General features: G+C 46.7%; 1 protein-coding gene across 1 annotated transcript; it reads left to right on the top strand.

Annotated features, from left to right (window-relative positions):
- The first annotated feature begins 19,906 nt into the window (after positions 1-19,906).
- Positions 19,907-24,815, top strand: LOC128275690 (UPF0430 protein CG31712). The gene is made up of 5 exons (XM_053014278.1): positions 19,907-20,135; positions 21,171-21,330; positions 21,393-21,593; positions 23,490-23,573; positions 23,650-24,815. Exons 1-5 carry the CDS (start codon positions 19,984-19,986, stop codon positions 23,812-23,814), a joined length of 762 nt encoding a protein of 253 aa, XP_052870238.1. The 5' UTR covers positions 19,907-19,983; the 3' UTR covers positions 23,815-24,815.
- Positions 24,816-25,813: the final 998 nt, after the last annotated feature.

The raw sequence follows: 25,813 nt of genomic DNA on the forward strand, positions 1-25,813 counted from the left end.
AACTTATTCTTATGAATGGCAGTGCTTTTGACCGACCTTACATGAAGAAACATTTATTGATTAGTTCAGCAAAATCATTACCCTCGCCGATGGTCAGCATATCGTCGGAAGTTTATGCATTTTCTGAGCCCATCGTATCGGTGTACCGCTGAGACCCTGTCGAATGAGACATGGGCGACGGTTTTTTATGGACGCCGCAGCAAACGCATCGCATCATTTTTTTATTACATGCGTAACAGTTCAGGAAAAGTCGATTATTTTCCTTTTAAAACCGATGACTTTGAAGAAGAGAATCTCGTACCGGTGCTCGTAAAAGCGCACTTCACAATGAAGCCGGCAATCCGTTGCGTACCTGGAGCGAAATTGCCTTATTTGTCATTAAAAAACCTTTCGAAGAACTTCTCAGATGAATCATGTTTCGGGGCGTGAGCCATCGCGAAGCTGTGGCTCGCGATGCACAAGGATTGGGGCCACTGTCGCAATAAAATCGAAAGAAAGACTGAAGAAGATTTACGCGTTGAAACGATATTGATATTTTAATGCGGCATGTCGCCGGTGAACAATAATCCTTTGAAATGTCCTGAAAGATGTTTCAATCCAAAGGAACTGTTTTGAATGCAGGCAAAAAAAAAGCAACAATGCCTCAATCCTACTATTGATTCTATGCTCTCTGGAATAAGTCTTATTGTTCGATAGCTGTAAATCGTATGAACGGTTGAAGTTTTCTATACGTAACTACATTGACAATGTTAGAATCAATTTCGCACTCTTGGCGCTGACGCCTTTCAATTAATGCAGCCACAAAATTGACAGAAATGTTCCTGGAAACAGAAATCATAAACCAAGAATTCTTGCTAGCGATTATTTAGCAGATGAACTGGAAACGAAAGGAAATGTGTTTTGCTGTCTCGGATTCGAAGAAACACCACGGACGTTTGCCAGCCAGCAGCTTGGGCGTGCGCAGATGGCCCGAATTGGCGGTACTCCGTGGCAAACGTAATTCCTCAACTAATTATTCCTCGAAAATTCCTCGTGGGACCCAGCGGACCGGAAACCACGGTAGCCAATCAGACGAGCGACTAATTGCTTCTAATGCCTCTCGTGCGTACTGCAACACGCGCGCGCTTTAAAGGACAAATTGGCGAACGGAGCTTATGATATTGTCTCTCGCCGATTGGCCGCTTTATTTCTATGGCATTTCGGTAAATCCGCGAAACGAAAGCGCGCCCGCGCTGTTCCGAAACGAAAGTAAACATCCATTCGGTGCTCCACGTGATTTGGGAAAACCACGAGCAGCTTGCGTTAAGCTTGCGCTTTTCCGGCGGTCTGTTGTTGCCGTGAAAATCGGTGGCACGAATTTTTATGCTCGCGTTACCCGGGTAGCACATAACGGGGACCGATGTTAAGTGGCATCATCCTCGCAACCCGGTCAACCTCGGCGTTGTAGCAACCAATCCGTGGTTTCGTGCATTCTGACGGGCCAATTATTTCTTGCCGCATATTCTAATAAACTAATTAACCTGATTGGATTCATGGCATGGCACGCGTGCGCGGTCCCCGAACAGCCGAACGTTGCGGTTTGCCTTTTTACCTTCTCAGTGCTGAGAAACCGTGGCTTTCCTCGAACGAAGCGACCTCTCTCGAGCCGCTTCGTGGCTACGACATACGTTAAATGCTTAATAGGCCGTAGCTGGTACCTTCAAAGACAGCGCCCGTGACATTCGTCATGCTTTTGGCATCTTGTCTTTTGAATAGAATAATTACGAAATGACGGTACGGTTTCGCCCTTCACTGCAAGTGATTACGAACCAATCCTCGACGGGGAAGGAAAAAACCTAGCTCATGCGTTACTGTCTCTATTCAGCGTCTCTGACATAGGCTGAGTTCTGGAGAATCTACGCGACCCAACGCACGGGAAAGGGATTTATAATTCTCAATTAATAATCGAATACCACACTTCGAGAATATTGAATACCACACATTCCAACTCAAAGAAACGACATCACCATAACTGTTTTACGAGTGAACGAAAAATGTGTGTGCTTACGAAAGGTCTCATAAAAATAAAACTGTTGTTGGGTTATCGTTGTTGTGCCAACACTACAGCAAACAACACTATCAAGGTTTGCAACCCTGGCTGAAACCTGTTTGAAGAATAATTAGGACCAATGGTCCATTATTTAGAAAAACATAGGAATCTCAATCTAAGCCATCACTTTGCAGGAAAGTTTTGATCCACCATAACAAAAAAACGCTTTCATGCTGTTAATTTATGCTTTTTTGCGATGTTCTGAAAGAAACCCGCCAAAGCGCGAGTTCTCCATCTTGGGCCTTGGGATCTGATTTTTACGACATGTAAATGATTCGCCGCTTGCACCCGGATTGAACGCGGCCGAGCGGTGTTCCGGAATGATCGTCGGTTCCCGTTATCGACGAAACTACCGTTTGTCGTACGTTATCGATTTTTATCGACCGACTGTGCTCATCAAAACATCCTAATATCTCAATCAGCAAAGCCTTGGCAAGAGAATCGCCACAGCGAAAAGCCGTGCGGTTCGAAACGATCTTAATGCTCCCGAATGGCTCATGTTTATAAATTTGTTCATCTGTGACGATCGTTCGAAAGTTCGCAAGCAATTTGAGCCAAGCGAGCAGACCGATAGCAGACCGATGGCTCGATGGCGCTTGGTAACGGGTGTGGGCCTGCTAGAGGCAAGTTAGAAACCTAGAAAAAATGTATTAATCCTTTCAACGAGAAGAAAAATAGGCTGGCGGCTTCGCTAGCTTTCACCGCAGATATTAATAACCTGTCAAACCAAACTTCGCCAGCTTCATAAGCGGCCTTCGGTTGTTTCGATTAATTATTCATGGCCATAGTGGCGCATTTTTTAACCATATTCAACTGCTTTTTTCTAAATCTTTTTACCTATTTCTAGCGGACCAAAGAGTCGACTTTAAGACGGATAATTTCACTCCGATCTTTTCGCTAGTTTATTCTTCGCAAACACGAGAAATTTCTAGTAAAAAAAATCCCCATCGCAGTTCTGTTTCTTCGCTTCGCAGCCATAAGGCCCAGTGGGGCGACAATTATCAACTTGCTGTATGTTTTCGCATACCGTCGTAAACATTATTTTTTATCTATAATCCATCGTCGAAAGGAGTTGTTTTTGGTCAACCGAAATGATATGCGATGAAGCTGATTAAATATTTATCATAAGCCGAGGCGATTGGAAACAAACGATTGAAGAGTGGAAAAGTAGAAAGCGAAAGAAAGATTGATGCCCAACACTCGGTTGGGATTACTTATTTGAGGCGACATCTATCATAGCTTATCAGTAGCGGCTGAAACTATCCTTAGACATTTAATCAGTGCTCTGCTTAAAAGCTTCTTCAAACGATATATTGTGCAGTTTATCTATCAATTAACCGTAACTTGAAAATCTTGAGTGTAAAATTTAATTTGAGTGACAAATTAAAACGTCACGTAAAATTTTAGCGGTGAGTTTCCTTTAAACTTGCCACAAAACTATCTTCACAACTTGAAATCGATAACACAGTTATTTATGGCTCCAAAAAGCACGCACCTCGTGCAGCGGCGTGCTTTTCCCGGACTTACGAGCAAAATAGGATCACCGGCTTCGGTCCGGGTCGGTCGGGCTCAAAAGACCGACGCAAGACCGATGACTTCAACACTTCATTCGCGAAACCGTCGCATCGCGGTTGCGGCCCAGTAATTGATGGTCCCGTTAATTAGATGCAATTTATAATCACCTGCGTGCGGGTTGGGTCCGTAAAATGACGTCAAAAAAGTTGTGGGGGGGAGGGAGAAATGACCATACCCTGTGCCCCACCCTGGGTCCTGGGCCAACTCCAGGCACCGTGGCGTGGCGGGGTCAATAAGGTGTGCAATTTATTTGCTGCCCGGCCCAAGGAGCTGGGGCAGAATTAAGTTATTTATAATTAAAAATAAAAAGTTTTCTTCGCACCTTCCCGGGGCGGCGCGCTGGGCACTCGGGCCAGAAGTCGGAAATGTTCGCGGCGAGCCCATGATTGAGTGATGAAGATTAATTTTCATTTGGTTCCGTTGACGTTGGTTGATGGTTGGCGGCGGCGGTGCGATTGTCGGGATGATTTAGAAATGAGTTGACCGGCTCGTCGTCGTCGTCGTCGTCGGTTGATTGGTGCGCGAACCCTTTTTTCGCCGCCGCTAATGTCCGCACAAACTGGAACGACTAGAGCAAGGGCGGTACGGCGACGACCACAGCGTTCGATATTGCTACCGGCATCACAATGCGAGAGCTGTCAGTCAGTTAGTGCCATGAAATATTCATCGGCATGCCTTACGTACACTCAAGTGCCCCTATGTCGATTACGGTAATATTCCTGAATTTCAATTTAAAAAAAACTATTAGAAAATATTACATTACGCTGTAAGGAGTCAGGGAGTTGGAGCGTGGTCTGTCCAACAGTCAGCCATGATCTCTTTACGACAAATCCATTTGCCTCCTGGAATATGCAATTTTTAATGTAGAATATGACAATTATGGAAGTTTCCGCATTCCACTGTACGAGAGTGTGTAGCTCCGCCTGTCGTTGGTCAGGATATTAATGTCTTACTTAGCATACGCGGTTCATCAATCAACCGATCACTGCGCCTAGCTCCTCCGACACCTTCGACGTAATCATGATCCTTGCATGAAGGGGGTCGCTTTTAGTCCCGTGAGCGAAACCCCTAACACCCTTTAATCCTCTTGCAAACCAAACAGATTACGCTCTCTTTCCCTCTATCTCTTTCTGTCGCTCTCAATCAAATCTGACGGAAGACACTCCATGTGAGAAAAAAAGACTGCAACAGAAACGCACCAACCGTCGACGACGACTACATCGGGAACGTGTGTGCCGTGCAGGTCCGAGTGCGAGTGGGCGGTGTTGTTTACTAACTCGCACCCACACTTACGCACCGTGTCCTGGCCGTGGCCGGAACGAATAACATGACTTCGACAACGACACCCCGGCAGTAGTTCTGGCCCTCCAGCAATCGGAGTAAGTTTTTTATCGCAAACCTATTTCCAGTCGGCGTCTGACAACTATATTTTATCGCACGGCGTTTTCCTCCCGCTTTTTTCATGTTCCCGGCCACCTTCACTCCCTCGCCCTTGCCGTCATCGGCTCGGTGATATTAATGAATGTGTGAAAGTGTTTTAAATTTATGCACCCTTCGCGAACTGCGCGTTCTAAGCGCAGCCAGAAAGGGTAACCCCTAACCGGGGCTGTGCCAAACAACCACGTCGAATCGCAAAGGTGGCCACCGGATCGGTCCGGTGGTAATTGTGGAGGAGGTTGAAGGTCTGCGGTCGCAATCGGTGCCCGGGTTTGCTCGGTCCCACTTCGACGGGCCACGCCGAAGCACTTCAAAGTGTGGGACACGGTTTTTTACGGCCCTTCGACCCTTTTGCACTATGCGCTCCCTTCCCCCTTTGCATTGGGCCACCCAAATCCGGATCCGGGGGATTTTCTGACTGTGTGGTAATTTAATTCGATTCGCCAGATTTATGGGAGTTGTAAAAAGTGATTTTTGGTTTTAAATATTTATTACGCACAAAACATAAGTCACCGGATGTCATCCGGATGTGGGGTGGGTGTGGAAGTGCAGGGTGACGACGGGCTCGTAGCAAATGAAGAAAGCGAAACCGGAGAGGGTTTCACGGTTTGCCAGTGAAGGCGACCCCCTTCAGGACGGGACCACGCTGGACTGACCGGGAGCGACTCCGGCTTTGATCGATCGGTCAGCCGGGCGGGATGTGGTCGAAATTCTATCGGCCACACCGGGGACCCACGTAAACGATTGTTAACCCCGAGCGCCAGGCTTAGGTGCGCTCCCACACCTATAGCTTTCCGGATGGGGCACGTCGAGACCGTCCAATCGGAATCAAATTTCGATACTTAACGTTGATTTTCGGTTCGTTTAATTGCCGACCGTGTGGGGGTCTGCTGATGAGTGGCCGCTTTAAAAATGGCCCGACCCCAATTACAATAAAAATTATAGTCTACCTACGGGAAGCAAATGCTTGCGAAGCGTTGCTCCTACAAACCTGACCTAATGTGGGTCGGTCGGTCGACACTGCAAACTTTTCAAAATGTATTACGATCGAATCGGTTTAAAGGGTTTTTTCTCGATTCGCTTCTTTTTTTTTAAATTCTAGCTCATATGTATTAAACCACTTTTAATAAAACAATAACTCTAGCATACTAAAGCAGTATTAAAGAGTCATTCCTTGCTTCTTTAATCGACACATCTTGCGAAGCCTTTCTTGAAAAATTGAGCTTCTAAATTGCCAGCGTCTATTATTACCAATATTGCATACATTCAGGGGTATTTTTAGAACATGGATTTCAGGCATTACAATCCGTTTTGAGCGTTGCGCTAAAAGGTATGCAATTACAAAGACCCACCGAGTATGGTGACCTGTTACTTCCATTACTTCTTTAATACGACGTTTCTGTCTTCGTGTACATTGTAGCTTATATTATTTTAAAATACATTTCTTTCACTTAAAAAGGGCGAATGCTCGTATGACTACAATTCAAATAATTGTTTTATTCCATTTGTTTTTGTTCCAAAATCGTTGACGAGTTTCTAACTACTTAATTTGCCAATTATCACCAATAAGCTTTGCTTTACTGTGTCCAATTGTTTGTTCTAAGACAGAGACCATAGGTTCCACGTAAGTGACCATTCGCCGATACTGCCGATTCAATGCCCCTTGCCCTCTGGCTGTTCAATTAGCACCTCATCAGCAGTGCCTTCCCCTGCTACAGCGTGTTTGGGTGAATGCAGTAGCCCGCCGCCGATTCACGAACCGTTCCGTAAGGCGGAAAACGGAAATGGCACCGCATCGGCACCATCATTAGCCCTTTCGCGACCCGCCTGCCGGGTCGGTCGTCCAGTTCGGTCGGTTTATCGGACCCGTTTCGGTGTAATTAAATTTAAATCAAACGTTCAATGGAACCAAAAAATAATGACCCAATATTAGCAAGGTCCGTGGCCGTGGGGTCCTTGCGGTGTCGCAGCTTGCCCCCGTTTGGGTAACCGAAAAAAACAACAACAACAACACGCGGACCAAACCTCTGCCCAGCGCTGCGTGGTCCTTTTGTCGGCTGCGCGCCCGAGGTGCAGTTGATTGGCGTAACTGCAACGGATGTTCGATTGATGATGGATAAAGCGCTGCAATCACAATCACCTGCGATTAACAGTGCAGTGCTGTGCACGCGATTTCGCTGCAGCTAATGAGTGCAGCACATTAGCACACCCTGCGCGGTCAAGGGCCCCCAGCGTCGTCTCAGCCGAGCGGTCCGAAAGGATGCGGTCCAGCTCCTAGACCTACGGCGGTTCCGTTCTGCGGTTGGCGTTGGTGCGGTCCGCTTTTTACCCCCAAAGCGTGGAATCGCGTCGATGATGTTGATTGATGGTTGCCACCGGCGCTGTGGGTCCACCGAAGACGCAATCGAAGACGCATTTCGCAACAAATTTGCGCAAAGTTCACCTTCGCTGACTGACGAAGCTGACCGTGTTTTTTTTGTACTAAAAACTGTCCAAATTACCATCCGTCAGTAACAGTATTTCGATTGAACTAAAATGTTTAACTATATCACACAAATCGGGCAAACTTCTCTCGAATTTTTGGGGCCGAAGTTTCTGGGGCGTAATTTGGTTTGGCTTTTGTCAGAAGGATCGCCGAAGATTGGTGCTGCATTTTTCATAATTCATCAGAACGCATGAATTGGCAGAAAAAAACGCAGTGCGGAGGATGCATAATTTCCGCTCGACTCGGAGTGCGCTTCTTTTTTCTTATTTGAACGAAATTCAGGATCTTCGCCGCTCCGAGAGCGGAGGCGCAATAATTGCTGGCACTTATCTTGCCGACCCGCTGTCGGTCGCCGATCGCTTCCTGTCCATTATTGGCCAGTTTTTTGCTTAATTTGGCAATCAAATCTAAGTCTTGCTCGCGATTCGCCCCTGTGGAGTTGCGTGGGATTCACGCCCGGACTCCATTAGAGTGCGTCGAGTTGAAACCCTCCGATGCAAATGCACCGTTGCGAGGTGCGTCCTGCCGGTGGGACCTCGTAAATTAAGCGTTCGATCTAGTCCAGTCCAGCCCAACTCAGCCCAATACTTCGAACCGGCCCAGGTGTAATTAGACCGCTAAACCGAGCGGGTCGTGAATCCCACAAGCGAAGCCGATCGATCGAACGCCCGAACGCTGGATGATTGATCGATCGCGAATGAGACGGCCCGGGGGTCTTGGACCTTTTCTAACCTTCGTCCACCCGTCCCGAAAAACATTAGCTAGCGGTGCGGCCTTAGGGGTGCGTTGCACGGAAGCCACGGTTCCACCGGCGAAAATCAATCAAATCACTGCACTTTGCCGTTGCCGTCGCTAGGACGTACGCCCCGGACGGGCTGCCTTTCAAAATAAACTAGTTTGACACGGCGAATGACACGGCAAGGTCAGCACCAACACGGTTGCACGGTTTCGCTGCTCGCTTTTCTATATGTAATTAGTTATGACAGCTACAATTATGACTCCCAAACGGTACCGGGCTTTGGCTCCTGGTGTAACTTTATTTAGTTCAAAAATGGTGCCCATGGCGTTGCTTGACTATTTGAACATACGATTTGAGCTTTTGCTATAATTGAAACATGAAAGATCACAATGATTACAATGCGAGACACGAATAATGAATCAGCCAATGCTAAATATCTTTAAAATGAATAAAATTATTTTATTAATCGTTCGACAAATGAATATTGAAGCACAACTCTTATACAATTGATGAGTAAAAAGTTACTTTCTAAACAATTTCCAACAACATCCTCCTTAACCTTTCTATCTTTTCACTATTCGAATCATAATTAAATATCGTTTTATTTTTCCATTTTTATACACTTCAAATGTTCGGTGTGTAAGTTAGCGAAAAACTGTTTTAAGGCCTATTAGTTATAAAGTGATATATTAATAAACTATTAGAATTATGCTGTTTTCAAAAAGGTTCTACCCCTCATTACTTTGTGTTCCAGTTAATTCTGTAATCATATCCTTTGGCCCGTACTGCATAAAAGTAATGCTGCCACCGTGAAACCCTATCAGTAGCAAGTTGTTGAAAAATTCATCAACAAAAATGTCTCGCCCGGCAACACAGTATGCAGACGGCACGATTTCAGATCCCATTGTGAACTTTTTGGCGCAGCGTACGGGGTATGTGCACAGGACGCGCTCTGGGGCGAACAGGAACACATTTTTGTTTTCTCGTCCTCCAGCATATTGAACAAAGCATCTGAATCGGGAGCTGCGTGAATTATTGATTTCCAAGTGCTACCAAACCAGCGGCGCTCCAAACTCACATGGAGGCTCTTGGCGCGATCATGTAGCGCGCCAGGCGCACGAAACGACTGTTACGGGGCCCGAAGAAAGTGCTCCGGCAAGAAACCCACGAAAGGCGTAATGAAGAAATCAAACAAAATCCTCCCAGCTCCTGTGGCCGGGTTTTTTTTCCAATTTACCGGCGACCCGGCGTAGAGGTGCGTGTCAAACATGTCTCGAGCGGGTGAGGAAGTTCATAATTTTGTATATTTTATGGTGCACCCTGAGGGGCCTGATCGAGCACAAGCACGGTTCGCCCCGAAACGGTTGTGGTGGCTGTGGTGACGGCGTCAGGGGGGTGAAACGAAATGACAACAACGAACCACGTCGACGGAGCCTTCTTAAAACAACCACCTGGAAGAGTGAGACATCAGAGATGGAGAGATAAGCGAACGGGCAAGGAACTCCGGCCCGGGAACGTCACGGCCGGAGAGAGAGAAAGGAAGAAAGAAAGAAAAGGAGTCCCCATAAGCTACCAGCTAAGTATACATTTAGTCAAATTAGCCCTAATGACCGAAGTTTGACGCTCGGGGCCTCTGGCGAAACCCGGAGACGTGCTCTCGATTTCTCATCGCCTAAGGATTATCCGCCCGTGGGGCCCGCGCACAGCGGAGCGTGGAGAAAATTATGACTTAATTAAAACAGGTGTAAAGGCTCATTTGCCAGACGATTAATATTAATGCTTGCATTAACGAGTATTCGGATTCGGATTCCGGAGACGGGCGATCGGGCGGCGATCGGTGACCGGTCCTGGGGCCGGGCCTTTCCGAACCAGCCCAGCCCAAAGCCAATCGGGCTGAACGACTGACGACAAATTTCTCACATTTTTCATTCCACGTCGGGCCGTTTTGAAGATCGGTCACTTTGCTCGCCTGGTGAACGGATTTGGGTAAAAGCGGTAGGGCGCGAACAGGGCTCTTTTGAACTTTGGACAAGATCAGTAAACGGGTCTGTTGGAGATATAGCCCTTGAGTGGAATAATAAACCAATGATCAAGATAAAGTTATCATTTTGGTAAAAGAAACTTCAAACAAACTGTTAAATTAATTGACTTTTAATTATGAAGTGAAGGACCAACAGTCGAAAAACAACAGTCAAAAAGCTGTCTATGCTTTCTAAGCTGAACAGAGGTTCTGCTCAATCTGTAGCTGACTACTTTTATGTAATTTGACAATGTACCTGAACGAAAAAGTTAATAATTTAGTACTTTAGTAGAAATTAAGCGCCTTGACATTTATTTTAAAAAAATTAATATTTAAAAATGTGTTGCAAATATTTGTACTTTTAAACAATCAGCCGTATCAATTCAAACCCGGCAGTGTCTTCAGTATACTATGTAAATTAATTTCTATTCAATACGCATATTTTAAATTATTTGCACTGCTTCGTATATCCCGAGCAGAAAACGGTTCTCTGCCAAGCCTCTAACTTAATGACGACGTGGAGGCATTCTCTACATCTGTTAAACAGGAACGCGACTCCTCGTAGTGAAAGCGAATTTTGTAAAGTTTCTCATTAAAATGTTTCAATTGATAGCATTCAAAATATAACCGTATCGGTATGTGTTTCACCCTGGAACATGCAACATCCATTGAAGCTTCATTCATTGATAGCTCGCTTTACGACATGTTTAGTGTAAATGGTTGGCACCCGGCTACTGTTTACAGCTTTTTCCGTCAATCCAACGATCATTACCGAATGATCCGCGGCCACCGCGGCCTCGAAGCTTTTCAATACTAGCCGTTCCCCTCGGCGGCGTTCCCGTAGAACCATTCTGCAAGTGAAACGGAAAGCTTGGAATTAAAGTAGAGAAAAAAGTGCGAAGAAAGCCGTAAAAAACACATTTCCACCGAGAGCTCAGCGGCCGCGGGAGTGCGATGAAATGTTAATTGCAATTAACGTTTACGTTTGCTTAATTGCTAGCATCATTAGAGCGAAACGGATTCGTTTCGGAGTTGGTTTCGGACGATCCGGTTGCCACCGACCGCTGTGTATCGTGTATCTGTCGCTATTAACGGCGCCAGGGCGAAATTATGTGTTCTTTTTTCACGTCTCTAGTTTTCATACCACTTATGAAGTCGCCCCCCACCCCCCCAGAAATGTGGACCGTTCGCAATTGATTTTGGCGCATAGTTGAAGATGTGTTCAGCTCGTTGTCCACGTTCGCCGCTCATCAACACGCTGCGCAACGCTAATGAAGACATCCTATCGGAAAAGATGAAGAATATGGTAATGGTTCAACACACCCTGAGCGGGGATGAGAGCTTCAGCCTCACAGGACACTGTTTCTAGCAGATTTTTTTTAATTACATGGATAATTGCTAGGAATGGTTGGGCGCGTTAAGTTTGCGACACAATCTGGGGATGATAATGATTACTTACAGAAATGCAAAATATGCTACAAAATTGCGATGAAATGTTGATTGCAATTAATGTTTGCTTAGTAGTACATCGAATTTTGATAATATTTATGCAACGGTTTTATCTTCTGTTTTTCGCATAATTTTTGTGGTCTCGTTTCAATTCGCTGAACTGTTTATGCAAAATATGTCTACCATTGGACTAAAAAACTATCTTTGACGAACGACTTACCGACTTTTGAAGTCGTGTTTAGAAACCTGCTTGCAGAGTATTATTGCAATTTACTATCTATCGAATATTATTTGTAGCATTGTAGCTCAGAGCACTCTGAAACCCCTCGTTTAACTTTGTATTTCGCCAAATTATGAATCCTCCACTCGGCCTACGCGGGGGTAAAAGTGTTACAGAAAATTGTTGTGGCCAATGTGTATCATCAGACAAAGTCACGAATTTTGGTCGTAATTTAAAAAAAAAAACATTACGCACAACCGTTCGCAACAAGGCCCGTAGATAGCACGGCGCAGCATAATCGCGCCGCGCAAACGCCGATGCTGATTGCGCATCGACACCGCATGCGCGTTTCGTTTCGCGGCTAATGAGTGTGATTCTCATCATTACCGCGAACAGGTGAGCCTCCGGTGCCGGTGCTACTTCAGCCGAGTACCCCAGAAGCCCATAGCACACGCGGCCACTTCTAGGAAGCATCACAGATGGTCCAAATTACTTGCCCCAATGCACGCCTCGGGAGGCTGTCCAAAAAAACGGCGCCCAAAGCGCCCGAATGCAAATTGAATATCGGAGCCGTGGCGGCACGTTTCGTGCGGTGCGGTTAACGAAATCATCCAGCTGATACCGTCGGTTTGCGCTACCGGTGTTGGGGTCCTACCGGCCCCAGATGCTCCTGCACTCCTGCAGGCGAAGGCCAAAGGCATGACCTGGATCCGTTCCCGATACATATCCGGTAGCACGCCACGGAAACCGAGCAGAGCAAATCATCATATTTCACTTTAATTTGCCGCCAGGCAGACCGGTCTGAAGGTCCCGAACCGAACGGGCTACCGTTTACACAACCGCAGCCCGGCGGTCGATCCCGGGGCCGGGTGTCAAAGACTGCCCCGGACCTGTCAGATTGGCAGCGGGCCCCTAGCTCGAGCTCACGTTTCCATCGTCAATCGTAAAGATGATGGTTTTATCGATCGGCATCGGCCGTGGTTCGCCCGGTGGACGAACGACGATCTCGCTCCCAGCCTCGCTGCAACATAGTGTGGAACCCACGGGGCCTGGACGCGCACACCGCACTACGGAAGCGATTCGATGCGTTCGCTTCAGCTGTTGGGAGGATGTGAGAAAACACGTTGTGAGAAATTTGGCACGCATCCTGTGGAACGAATGGGAGCCCCATTTTCGGTTGTGTTCCAAACGGTTCGAAACGTTGCCGCGAATTAATTAGCTTCGGCACGGGATCTTCTAAGTGGCGGGACCCATGCTTTTGGGGGCTTCATCCAGAGAAGATTAGAAGTAATTTGCCAATTTTGGGTATGAATTGTTGGCGGTCCGCAGAGATCCCATTAGCGATCGCAACAAAGTGTTACACGTTAAACGCGTCTCGCGAATCGAACTACCACGTGAGATTAACACTATCGAATGCAGCATAATTGGTGGCCCACGAATTAGTGTAAAAGTTTTTGGTCGTGTCCTTTTTAAGTATTGTGATAAATACCTGGACTGACAGCGAATTTATTTAAGATCTATACGAGGAACGTTCTTCAAACGGAAAATTGAAGAAAACTAAACACTTATTAAATACTTTCACTCGGTTTATTGTCACATAATGATTATTTTCGAAGTACAGTAAGGTTTGGCTTAAACTCTAGCTTATCCCAGATTATTTGCCTCCGAGTATTTTTCATTCAATTATTGGGTACGTTCCAACACACAGTAATTACTAGCGTGTGCGCAAGAAATTCAAGGTATGTGTCGAGGACATGTCGAGGTTATGATGTTCCTTTTTTCACTATCATTTTCCGGTCTCCACAGCGTGATGGTCATTTCTTCCACAGGGACCCGTTTCGATGATGCGAGTGGGGATGACGCGATGTCGGGTCCAAGGGAGGATACATTTATTTATGTTTTGTCGACACCAGAAGGTGGAAGGGTCGGCCATAATGACCGGGAAAGCCATTCGGGCGACCCACTGTTGCTCCGACCCCCCGGCGGGTGGGGCCCCGAACGGAGAGTTCTAATTTTCGACGCCAACTGTTGCATCAGTAACATCGAACACGCAATCGGGCACGTGCCATTTGCACTTGTAAATTGGTCATCCATACCGTATGGTCGAAAGCCGGCAGGACGCTAATGGCAGATCGAGACGGTGACCTCAGACGCGTCGCCCCGGACAATCAGCCTCGTTCGACATTCAATTACTCACGGCATGTGCTGGAGCTTTTTGGGAGCTCTTTTGAATTGTTTCCCCGAACTGGCGTTCGCCCACAGGCACCCCACATCCTCGAGGTAACATAACGTTGACGTTCGAGGCAACATAACACGCTGCGTCCCCCGAAAACAACTGCATAATTACATCACACTGTAATTGACATCGCGATCATTACGGCGGACTAGTGATAAAAAGTATCAGCAACTGAAACAGAAACTAGTTTCTTATCAATTTCGGCAGAGTTACTGCCATTAAATAAGATAAACCTATCACAAGCCAAATATTCGTACAATTTTCACCCTAAAATCTTAACGCTTTAATGGTTTTAGCATAATTTTAGAATACTTTGCTTTTTAATTTTTGTCTTTCTGCTTTATTATGCTACTTCGAAACCATATAAAATGAAAATTTTGTAGCGCAAACGGTAGTTCCAAAAGTCACGAAAACTTATGATTTTAAAGGCGATTTAAAGACACAATAAAAACAGCCGCACACAGCATAAAGTAAAACATCATGAACAACGGCAACAAACAACCTATCACGTCACGAAACGAATGTAGAAACCGACCGCGATCACGCTACTGAATTTAGCTCATTCATAACCAAACGGGCACCATTAATATAACCGATGCCAGCGGTTCGATTACATCTTTAAATGATTTGTTTTCCTTGTCCAGGAAAACAAAGGACGGAGAGAATAAGAGTGATAAAAAAACAACGAGTCGCACCCAACCTCACCTAGCCGCCGTCTGCCGTCCCCAGAGGACCCCAAAGGATCTCAGTGTATTGGTTGGTTGGTCGGAAAAAAATGTACAGCTCCCAGTTTTGTTCACAGGATTTTCAGTATTTTTTCTGACGAACGCGAGGACTATGGTGCAGATATTGGGTGGCAAGGATATTATTGAAATACTTATCGGAAAATAAAATGGCTCAATACCTGGAGTCAATTGTTTTCCATACACTTTTATGAAATATGCCCCTTTCGGGGACCAGCCAGCCAGCGGGCAGTTCGTGGCCTATTGAATGAACTGGACGAGGTTGTGGAATATTATTTTCGGAGCCAACCCCAACGGCTGATAAATGGGCGTAAGTAATGTAGTGCTACTAAAAATGTCATATCTGCCCAATTTTTCCCGCAAGCCGTGAAACGATGGAACACACCCCGGGGGCCTTCGCGGGAATAAATAATTCATTATTTTATATCGCCCGCTGTAGTACGCGCCATGAGTTGGGTTTACTTGCTTTGCTTTAATGTATCGTTCTTTTTGGGTTGGCCGAGAATGGATAGACTTTGGCTCAGCAGTTTTGTTTCGCACAACGTCGAACAGTATTTTATCATTTGTCGCTGATTTTACGGTATAAATTAGTGTAACGGAACTAAATAATTGTTTCCCGTTGAGCTAGCCTGCAAACTAGTGGAATTGAGCTCCCGGTTATGAAAGGCTCTCGAAGTGGTCTGTTAATGGAATGATCATTGCCCTAAAGAGACGAAATTTTGTTTTTGGTTGACTACGGGGCAGTGTGTTGACCAAGGAATGCAACGTCCCACACGACTAATAGGCCCGTTTACAGTAGATGACACGTTCCACACACCTCCTGCTTGACTGGTAAGACATTCGGCAAGCATAATCTCGCGATCGCGTCGCGGCCGTGTCCAAACTCATAAAATAATTCCATCCCATGCCGGCCGACAGACGATTTATATGTTTAACGCAGAGTATTCAATTACGAGGATTATGAGTGATCCTCTTCGTGGCATAATATTTCCTGCGCCCTGCCCAACAGCCCGCTCGGCTCGGCGAGCTGGCTGGATCTTGATCTTGAACCCTGGCAGCACCACCACGTCTCGGCGATAAAACTACCGGCCGGTGATGGATTCTAGGCTGTTGGTGGTATATTGCATCGCAGCTGGATGGGAGCGTGAGCGATCGCTTTACGGCAGCCCCCGAACCGCAGTCGGAAGCGACCAGCGATCAGCGACGATCAGCAGTGATCGGCAACTGTAAAAGTGTAAGGTTTCAAATTTATAGCCCATCCCTACCGTCACCGCAAAACTGCGCCAATCTCGGCCACCGCCGTTCCGCCGTGTGTTCTGCGGGGCCAACTTTTATCTGCCAACACCGTCACCGTAGAAACTGAGCGCCGCATGCACCTTGGCAACACTACAGGGTGGTACACTACTCAAACTAAATAAAAGTCATCCAAAACCTATGTCGTCAAAGTGCAGCAAGCTCAAAAGATCAGAATCTCAGCCAGATATCCGAACAATAATTGGGATTTTGTGTAATATTTATAATCGTTTCAGGATTTTTTTATATACTCGTAGAGTTGAGTAACTCTTACAAACATATGCCTGGTGCTACCTTCAAAACATCGACTTCCGATTAAGCGAAGTTTTTAGAATCCCCATAAGAAACCCCATTCAGATGTGATACTGATATTACATTTTCATTTCAAGGGGTTTCAAGCTGCCCTGTACAGGGTTAATTTTTCGAAGGCTTAATTTGTCCATCTAAAGATCCTTTCGATTGGACTTCTAATGATCCTGTAATATTGGACTTCTAATGCCTAATCGAGGTCAGTCTATCGAACTATCGATGAGATAGAGAAGAATCAATGATAGGGTTATGCAATGCTTACGGAACCGTTGTCTAGGTCATACACTCTTACCCCATTCTCGATCTGCAATTTAGCTGTAATTATAAATCAATTTGATTCACTGCCCTTACGCCATAATATAGACACTGAAACTTTTTAAAGCAAAATACAAGAACCATATACCTTTGCTGAGAACCTAGGCATCTTTGTACTGTCTGTATCGGCCACATCCGGCCAAACCCTTCCGGAAGAGATTCCATGCACTCTGAACTTACAAATTGGTCCAACACAGCACTCGGGACTCGCGCGTCATGGGGTGATGATGGGTCCTGTGTTCCATCAAGCCATGTTGGTTTTGAGTTTGGCGGTTGTGCTCCACTTCCGGAGAGTGATTCTCTCAAGTTTTGACAACACCTTCGACGACGTACCGGTGTGCTGTAAAGTTTCGGCGACGTTCGTCATGTTGCTCGACATGATGGATGTCCGCTTCCACTGCCGCGCCGAGCCCGCCCGGGAACGGCGTGTCCACGATCGGGAACTCTCTACCGATCGAAAACTATCCCACCGGGGACTCGACACCGGGGCAACGAGACAACGGGGCTACGGAGGACGGATCCGGGTCGTGACAGCAGCACCGGGAGATGGAGGAACCTCACGTCGAGTTCGGAGTATAATTTATCACCTTCGCCGTGGGTATTAATTCATCGTGACAAACAGTTGGATATCTCTCTCTTTCTCTCTCTTTCTCTCTCTGTCTCTCTCTCTCTCAGTACGTCTCGCCATGTGGTTTACTTACTTTGTCATGGTCGCCATCGTCGCTGTTTTCGTCTTCGTCATCGTCTTTACCTTTGCCGGGCATCCGACTTCCTTGCGCCTGCGATTTCTTCTGGCCGGTGCTTTGGGCCCGATCTCACCGTCCGCATGCAGGATGCTGCAAGGCTCGACCACCTCCTCCGATGTTCGTTGGTTTTTGGCATGCGTTTGCTCGGCGTGAAGCGAGCGCTTCCGACGGGTTCCTCCGCCGCGGGGTTCGACGGGGCCAAAAGTGGCAATATGTTGGCTCGGCACAGGTGGATCGATTCGATCTGCATGACACACTGCGCGGGTGAGCAACGCAGGACACGGACGGACGGACGAGGTGTCCACGGTAAAAACAGACGAAACAATCCCACTCGCTTGCAGATTACAACCTGCAACCTGGCGCGCAGGGATGGCCGTAACTTTACCGCCGAGCGAACCTCGACCGACGCGTCGCTGTCGAAAGTTATTAAAGTTGCTTTTCTCCAGATGTCGTCCGCCGTTTTGTTTTGGCCGATTTCTTTTCCGCTGGTAATGTATTCGGTTCAACTGTTTACTTAATTTAAGCACCGATTTTGCAATTAGTTTAAAAATATGTGCAGCTTTGTATTAAGGGCAATGCAGCAATAAATCAAACAGTAAAATGGGGCAACAAAAACATTTACTATACGACATCCAAAATCTTCCATCCTCAATCTTCTTCACGCTTATTCCATAGAAAATATTAAAAGTATGAAATCGATCTGGCTATAATGATTGTTTGATTGCGATTTCCCACGTCCAAGTAGTGACAGACCGGACGGACCGCGGCAGCTTATTCGGTGGAGTACACAAAAATAAACTACGTCCACGAACTTGTCGGACCCGAGGAAAGGGCACGATTTTCGGCGCGAACCGGTGCGTTAACTATCACACCTTCCAATTAACTCGCGGAGGCTCTAGGCGATGGCCCCAGGACCAGCCCCGTTCCATCGTCTCCGCCCTGGAGCGCCGACCGATGGGCAGTCAAATTGAAATTATCGCCTCGCAAGCCGATCGCAACATGTGATCGGCTCGAGCGGCGATCGGTCCGTATGAGGCAAACGTTTACACTGCCGTCCCTTTGGCCGGCCGACCAGGGGTGAAGAAATGCGATGAGAGATGATAAGAAGGAAAATATACCGCTCGTCGACGTCGACGAGTAGAAAAGGAAGGAAATTGACAGCGGGATTAGAGAAAAAGCACTACCTCATCTATTAATTACTGCCGGCCACAACCCCAAACTGTTGCGCCGGACGGGTTGACCAGGGGCCGTGCTGCGCGGCAAGGACGAGGCTGTCGGCCGGACCGGAGGTTGCCGAGAGGTTGAGTTTTGATTGGAACGAAATTTCACTAGATCGATATCCCGGCGCGATTGCCGCCATCAGGTTGAGATGGCAGCGCCTGATCATCAAGAGGGTGGGATTTCGATCATTGATTCGAATTAGAAACCATCCAGCACGACGCTCAATGATAGTGATTTGGCGAATCATCCAACTGTTGTTATGTTGTGTATATTTTTTCCGGATTTCTCCATTTCGCTTTCCGCCATTCCGCCGGCATAACGTTCCTGCTGTGAGTCCGCCAGGTATTTGTAACCAGCATTTGGAAAGATAATTTAATTATCTTTTTCGATAAGTTTTCCTTTTTAACTCTAACTTATGCTATTTTTTGGATAATTCTCCATGCAGATTCCATGTTGCATTCCATTTCTGCAGCAGCAATGAAACCTTTGCGCGTTAGATTATCCACGCTGCCACCAAAGTGAAAAGATAGAAGAGCGGTTGAGTGATAGAACAGGAACAGCGGATGATGATTTTAAACGAAATTTTCACGATATTTTCAACAAAATACGATTTTTTTGCGTTAACTCGAGAGAAGAAACCGACCACGTGGTCCAAAATTTTCACCCCACGGAATTCAATAGAGGACGTCCCGGAGACCTTAAAAGAGATCCGGGGTCTGGGAGATCTGGGTTTGGTCACAGTACCGATCCAAAGATTCACTTTGAAAAGTTGCTCTAAATTGAGAGATGGAACCCCCTCCCTAAAATTTAAGAGAGTTCGTTCCCAATTCATATAGTCTCAGTTTTGACAACTAGATGGCGCTAAAGTCGGTATAGCCATCTGTCCGTCAAACGGCGTTGTTTACATCTTTTTGACACTAGAATTATTATTTATTATTATTATTATTATTATTATTATTTTTTAGGAACGTTCTTCACGGCTGTCACAAATTTTCGATTGCCGCTGTCAAATCAGGAACGCAGCGAAGCCTCGTTTTAAGATTTTCACACGCGAAAATCACGCAACAGAAACCCTTAAATTCCTGTGTTGTGTTGTTCTTCCGACCATGGGCCGCTCACGATCTCGTAGTCGGTCGCCCAAAAAGCACAAGAGCAAACACCGCAAGCGGAGCAAATCTCGATCGTCCTCCCACAGCAAACACGACCACCATCACCGCAGCAGCTACGATAAATACCGAGAGCGCAGCTCCAAGTCCAGGTAAATTGCCCTGCAGAATGCTTCAGCGCATTTGGGCCACGGCTGATCCGGCTGGATCGGGTGGCCCTGCGATGAGCTTCAGTTACCTTCCATTTAATCAAATAGGATTTTGTGCCTGCTCCCGTGCGATGCATTCTTCCATCGACTGCTTCAACCACCCCTCCCTTCCTACGAGTTCCTACCGACGCTTCTTATCTATTACGTTGTTTTGTTTTGCCTTTCCTTTTGCCTCCGTGTGACTGCGAACGCCTAATCCAATCCCACTCCGATAACAATCCTCCATTAGGTCTCGACCGTGGTGAACGAAAAATTGTTCGCGTGGAATGAGCACCAAACCGACGAGAATCGAGAAATCGATTTTTCGTTCCCTCGTACCCGACACACCCACAAAACACCATCATCATGTTATCAATAGAACGCACACTGCGCGAGAAAACCGGTTCGCAACATTTTCAGGAGCTGCCGCTGCTGAACTATGTTCCAGTTCGAGCAAACCGAGAAGATCACCGATCGCACATGCTCCGGATCCACAATGAGTCAAAAGTGTACAAACCCATCCCACGCGTAGGTAGTCTTCGTAAAACAGTAAATATCACTATAGACAGTTGCAACAATGTCAGCCTGGCCGGGGGAGGGGCTACAGGATCGCCGTCCGATCGGTACGATCACCGAAGAATGTTTGAGATGATGAATGCATGTTAACGGAGTGAATGAAGGACGACGCTACTTCGGAGGTCCAGGCAGTTCCGGCCGCCGCTAGAGGATCACAAGTCGGTTTGTTGCTAAAAATAAAATGGCAGATCCTCTCAGTTCACTTACGATGTTGAAGATCGTGCTCCACTCAGTAGCTCAGCGGTCCTCAGTAGAGATGAAGAACGAAACATCTACACTCTTTCACGGACCGCTTAAAAAGGTTTCGCCCAACGTCCAACTAACGGAGCCTTTTGTCTTTTTTCTCTCTCTTTTCTGTGCCACAATCCGCCGGGATACGTTCCGGTGCGCGGCACTTCCCACCCGTTTTTCATGCGCCCACAGAAAACGATCGATTTCGGAATCGTCCGACAGTAGCAGCGATGTGTCAAACAGTGCTTCCCGGCACCATCACAAAAAGAGCTCCCGCAGCCGGAAGCTGACCGAGGTGGAGCGGTTGGCGGAAATGGAGCGTCAGAGGAGACAGAAGGAAGCAGAGCAAAAGGTGACCCGGCGTCCAGCCGTTTGCCCCATATCGCTTGCCTTGACGTTGTTTCGTTGTTGCAGATGATCGAAGAAGAGGCAGCGAAACGGATCGAGCTGCTGGTAAAGAAGCGCGTTGAGGAAGAGCTAGAAAAGCGCAAGGATGAGATAGAGCTGGAGGTGCAGCGGCGCGTGGAGGCCGCCAAGAAGCAGATGGAGCAGGAAATGATGCTCGAGCTGGAAAAGCGAAGGGAGCAGGCACGGGAAGAGGAACGGCGTCGAGAGGTAAGCGTTCCATTCATAAGATCCTACCGGATGTTGATTATGTTGACCGATAACCGATATCGCTGCGGTTGATGAAATGTGGACAGTGGAAATGTCACCTTTTTGCTGACCGTACGCCGGTCAGAACCGTTCGGTGCCATACGTTTGCCGACAATAATTCAACCGATTATACCGAACCGGCGCTTTAGTGGCTCTCCGGCAACAACACCGATGATGCCAGCGCGATCGTACTGTGCTTTGTTGGAATATGGAGTGTTTTGTCAACTGTATGCCGCACTGAGTTGAATGGGAAGTCACTGCCATGACGTGTGAAGACGGCAAGTGTGATCACGGACGAATCCGTGACTATGCTTTGTGGCCATTACTGTACTTACTACTTGGTTTTACTTTTGGGCTCGAGTATGTCCCGGGTTGCCATCATCGAATGGTAGTAACGCTATGCTATTTCTCGTCAAAACACGGTCCAACCGAGTATTGTGGCAATGGTTTCAATTAACGTCAAAATAAAGCCATCACCGTGGTGTCACTTCTGGTAAACGCAAGCAATACGAGGTTTTCCGTACATTTTCTTGAAATCAACAAAAAATATTAAAATTGTACACACAAGCTTCCCCATAAAAGGTGTGCCCGCTTGAGAACACAGGAGTATTACTGGAGCAGGGCCATGAAGAGAGGAAGCATTGAGAGGCAAGAGAGCCGATGTGGTCAAGATGTTCGATGCCAGCGAAGCGAAGAAGGGCCCTTAAAGTGCGTAAGTTTTACTCAAAAGAGCGTCCCACCATAGTTAAGCATCTCACGGGCAAATGGGCGGATCGTGTGTCACGGGTCAATTAGTAGCGGCAGAAGAAGCACCGGACGACATTACGTTAAAACAGTTGAACACTGTGCGGATCAAGTGGCCTTAGCCGCGTTGGTTTCTGGTGACCGCCCAGGCAGATGGTTGAACGAACGTTAGATTCGTCACGATGCAATTTTCTGTTTGCGATTGTGAGCCAAACTTCCCGATACAGCACAAGCAGACACTCACATGCTAGCGCCGCGAGTTCGACGCAAGATTTCGACGGTGGGGCCAGGTGCCCTTTGCTCACCTTCCAGTGTGTCCTTTACCTGTGTGCAGATGGCGGCCGGTTTGAGAGTTATTATTATTGCGCCCCGATTGTCTTCCGATACCTTTAATCCGACATTATCGTTTTATCGTAAAAGTGAAAGTGTAACTTGCCGCTATCCCGGTCATTTGTTCCGTCCGGCGACCATCTCGTCCTTCAATAATCAACGTCTTTATTTTGATTTAGTCATAAAAGTGTACATAAACGAGTTGTGGTCGCAAGCTGAACCAGAGCAATTCCCGATAGACTTTTCATTCCCACTTGCTGTCCAGTTGCCGGAATTGCACCGAGGAACGAAGGAAACGGACGCGTCGCTTGCACCAGTTGTAACTGAGATGTGTGCACACTGATACCAATGATAGGCGCCCGTTAGCTTCCACTAAAAATGAAGAAAATTGACCAAATTGCTAACGTATGTAGAATATGGTTTGCTTTTCTTTCATTTCTAAACCAACGGTGAAAACCACCGCCACGAATGAGTGCCGAAGCACGAGGATAACAACCTGACATGCGCGGTTGTAGTGTTGTAGCCTTTTCTTCCACCTTCCCCCTTAGTGTCCACCGAACATGATTCGATCCCCCGGCAAAGTCAAGCTCTCGTAACGCAGACAGATCGACTCTTTCGCCGTTTGTCCTTACGATTTGTCCTTCTCATCGTCGTGTCGTATTCGTCGTACCGTGAATCGTCGTCGTTGGTGCCGCTGTGTTGTGTTGCTGTCGATCGATCGATCGCGACGAGTGCGATCCACTTCCTAGGCGGTAGTACTAATCGTGGTTTTCGTTCTTATAGGAGGAAGAGCTTAAAAAGCGCCAGGAACTTGAGAATATTATCGCGGAAAATAATCGCAAAATCGAGGAAGCTCAACGAAAGCTGGTAAGTAAATCGATTAATTAGTTACCAATCCGTATGCCGTATGTCTTTATGACTTGTTTTTCTTCCATTCCCGCAGGCCGAAGATCGTCTGGCGATTATCGAAGAGCAAAGAAAGATGGACGAAGAGCGTCAAAAGATGCGCAAAGAGCAAGAGAAGCGCAACAGAGATGAACAAAAGATGATTCTCGGCAAGAACAATTCGCGACCGAAACTGTCGTTCTCTCTTAAACCGGGCGTCTAGTGAATCGGTGATGCTCTCTTCCCGACACCCTTTATCCTCTTCCCAGTTCCGGGTTTTTCTTCTTCCGTTGGTGTCATTCGATGTACGTTGTAGGCAAACGATGGTAGAAGAAGTTTTAGGAATCTTTAACAACAATGCTCATTCAGTAAGGGTCGGTACTGCGACGGAAAGCATTTTTCAGTGTGATTATGGCATTAAATGGGACAAATCCACTCGTACCCCTAATGAGGTACGATTCGATTTCGACCGCATACGGTTTCCCTCATTTTCCCTGTAAAGTCACATCGAAATCGGTTTTAGTACTAGATCGATCTTGTTTGGCTCTAGATGTAAGAAACGTGCCCGTGCTTGTTGCACCATCGCCAGATAGTGAGGGTGCCGGCACCGAGCTGATCGGACACATAGATCGCGTATCGCGATCTACGGTTTCTTCCATTTCTTAAATCGGTTGTGATACGATCGATACCGATCTCTCCATCTTGGGTAACTGCTTGGAGATGTCCTCTCTTCCTTGACGTCGTGTGTTACTTCTTGTAGAAGTTGTTTTTAACATTATTTTCAACATAATGGCGCTTGCTGCTCTGCTGCGATTCTTCTACTCACAGACCTTGCAGACACACGCACATTTAACCTTTTTTTGTTTTCTTTTATATGTGGTTTGGATGCTTGCTTACCACTTCTGTATAATAGGGCTTGTATTCGATTTGCTTTCGAAGATCCTTCAAAACTAGCGTTCTATGTTATCTATGTTATCAGCATAACGAAACAATCGTGAAGCAACTAAACCGAGGGTTCAAAAAGCAATATTTATCCATCGTTATTCCATTGCCAAGTCCGACAATGCCAGTGTAACCCAAATGTAGTTCTCCGTCTGGAGGACGTAGTAGTGCGATTCAAGGCGCATTGCGAGGTTTGAGGACGATCGTAACTCGCACAGCTCGGACGTGTCCTGGGAATCACGAAAGATAATACATTATGAAATAAATTTCGGCGAAAGATTTTTCTCCCTTTAATCGAAAGAGATTTATTAGCAAAAATTTGAAAGAACCGTTTTCGACTGAACCCTGTCGAAAAGAAGTGCCTTTTTAAAAGAACTTAACAATTTAACAATCCCATTAAAGTGTTTCCTTTTATACATCGCACGAATCGTATGATTCCACATTCAGGACACAGTCAAACACCAAAACTTTCCGCTTCGCCGTTGTGTGCGCGCGCGTTAACGGAATCAACACCGGCCATTCCGCCACCCAAAGTTTGGGGTGCTTTTTGGCCAAAACGTTTACAACTTCTAGCGCGTTCAACCGTCGTAAACGGGAGCGAAAGAAAGCCAGGCAAAAAAGGTAACCTAATTTCTAAAACACATTTTCCAAATTAAAAAAAACAACTTCCAAAACTATTCCGCACGTCAGTATCCAGCTACTTTCCTGGGAAAACTTTGGCACAATAAGGTAGGGCGGGATAATCGGCGTACTTCCGGAATTGGTGACTTTCGTCGCTGTGGGAACCTCGCTGATCCGATAAGCCCGAACCGATGGTGACGCTGGCAGTGAGTTACCCTTCGTTACGTCTTAGCAACAGCGGAAGTTTACCCCAGAGCCCCGGGTTTTCACCGGATCGACGTCCCGTTCTTGTTTCGATGGGGAGCTTCGTAGGTTATAGACTTGGTATTTGTAAGTTTTGAGTAATTCTTTGTGATTATCATTACACCGTGTCATGCTACCGAGTGGCGCATTGAAGAAATGGGCCGCTTCCGGCGATCCGTGATGCGTGTTCCAAGATAATTTTAAACTCCCAAAACTGTTACTGTTGCTTCTTGCCTCGGCACGGTTCGCCTTGGACGTGCTGTCTGGCAGGGGAAAGAAGAACCCCGATTCCGTGGCTGTGGCGCTCACAAAAAAGTCATTGCTCCGATAACGACATAAATTTTTATTTAGAAATATAGCTATATCATGGAGATGTATACAATTTCCTCTCTTCAAATAGACTATTTCGCTAGAAA

Source organism: Anopheles cruzii, chromosome 3 (assembly GCF_943734635.1).
Source record: "Anopheles cruzii chromosome 3, idAnoCruzAS_RS32_06, whole genome shotgun sequence".
NCBI classification, from domain to species: domain Eukaryota; kingdom Metazoa; phylum Arthropoda; class Insecta; order Diptera; family Culicidae; genus Anopheles; species Anopheles cruzii.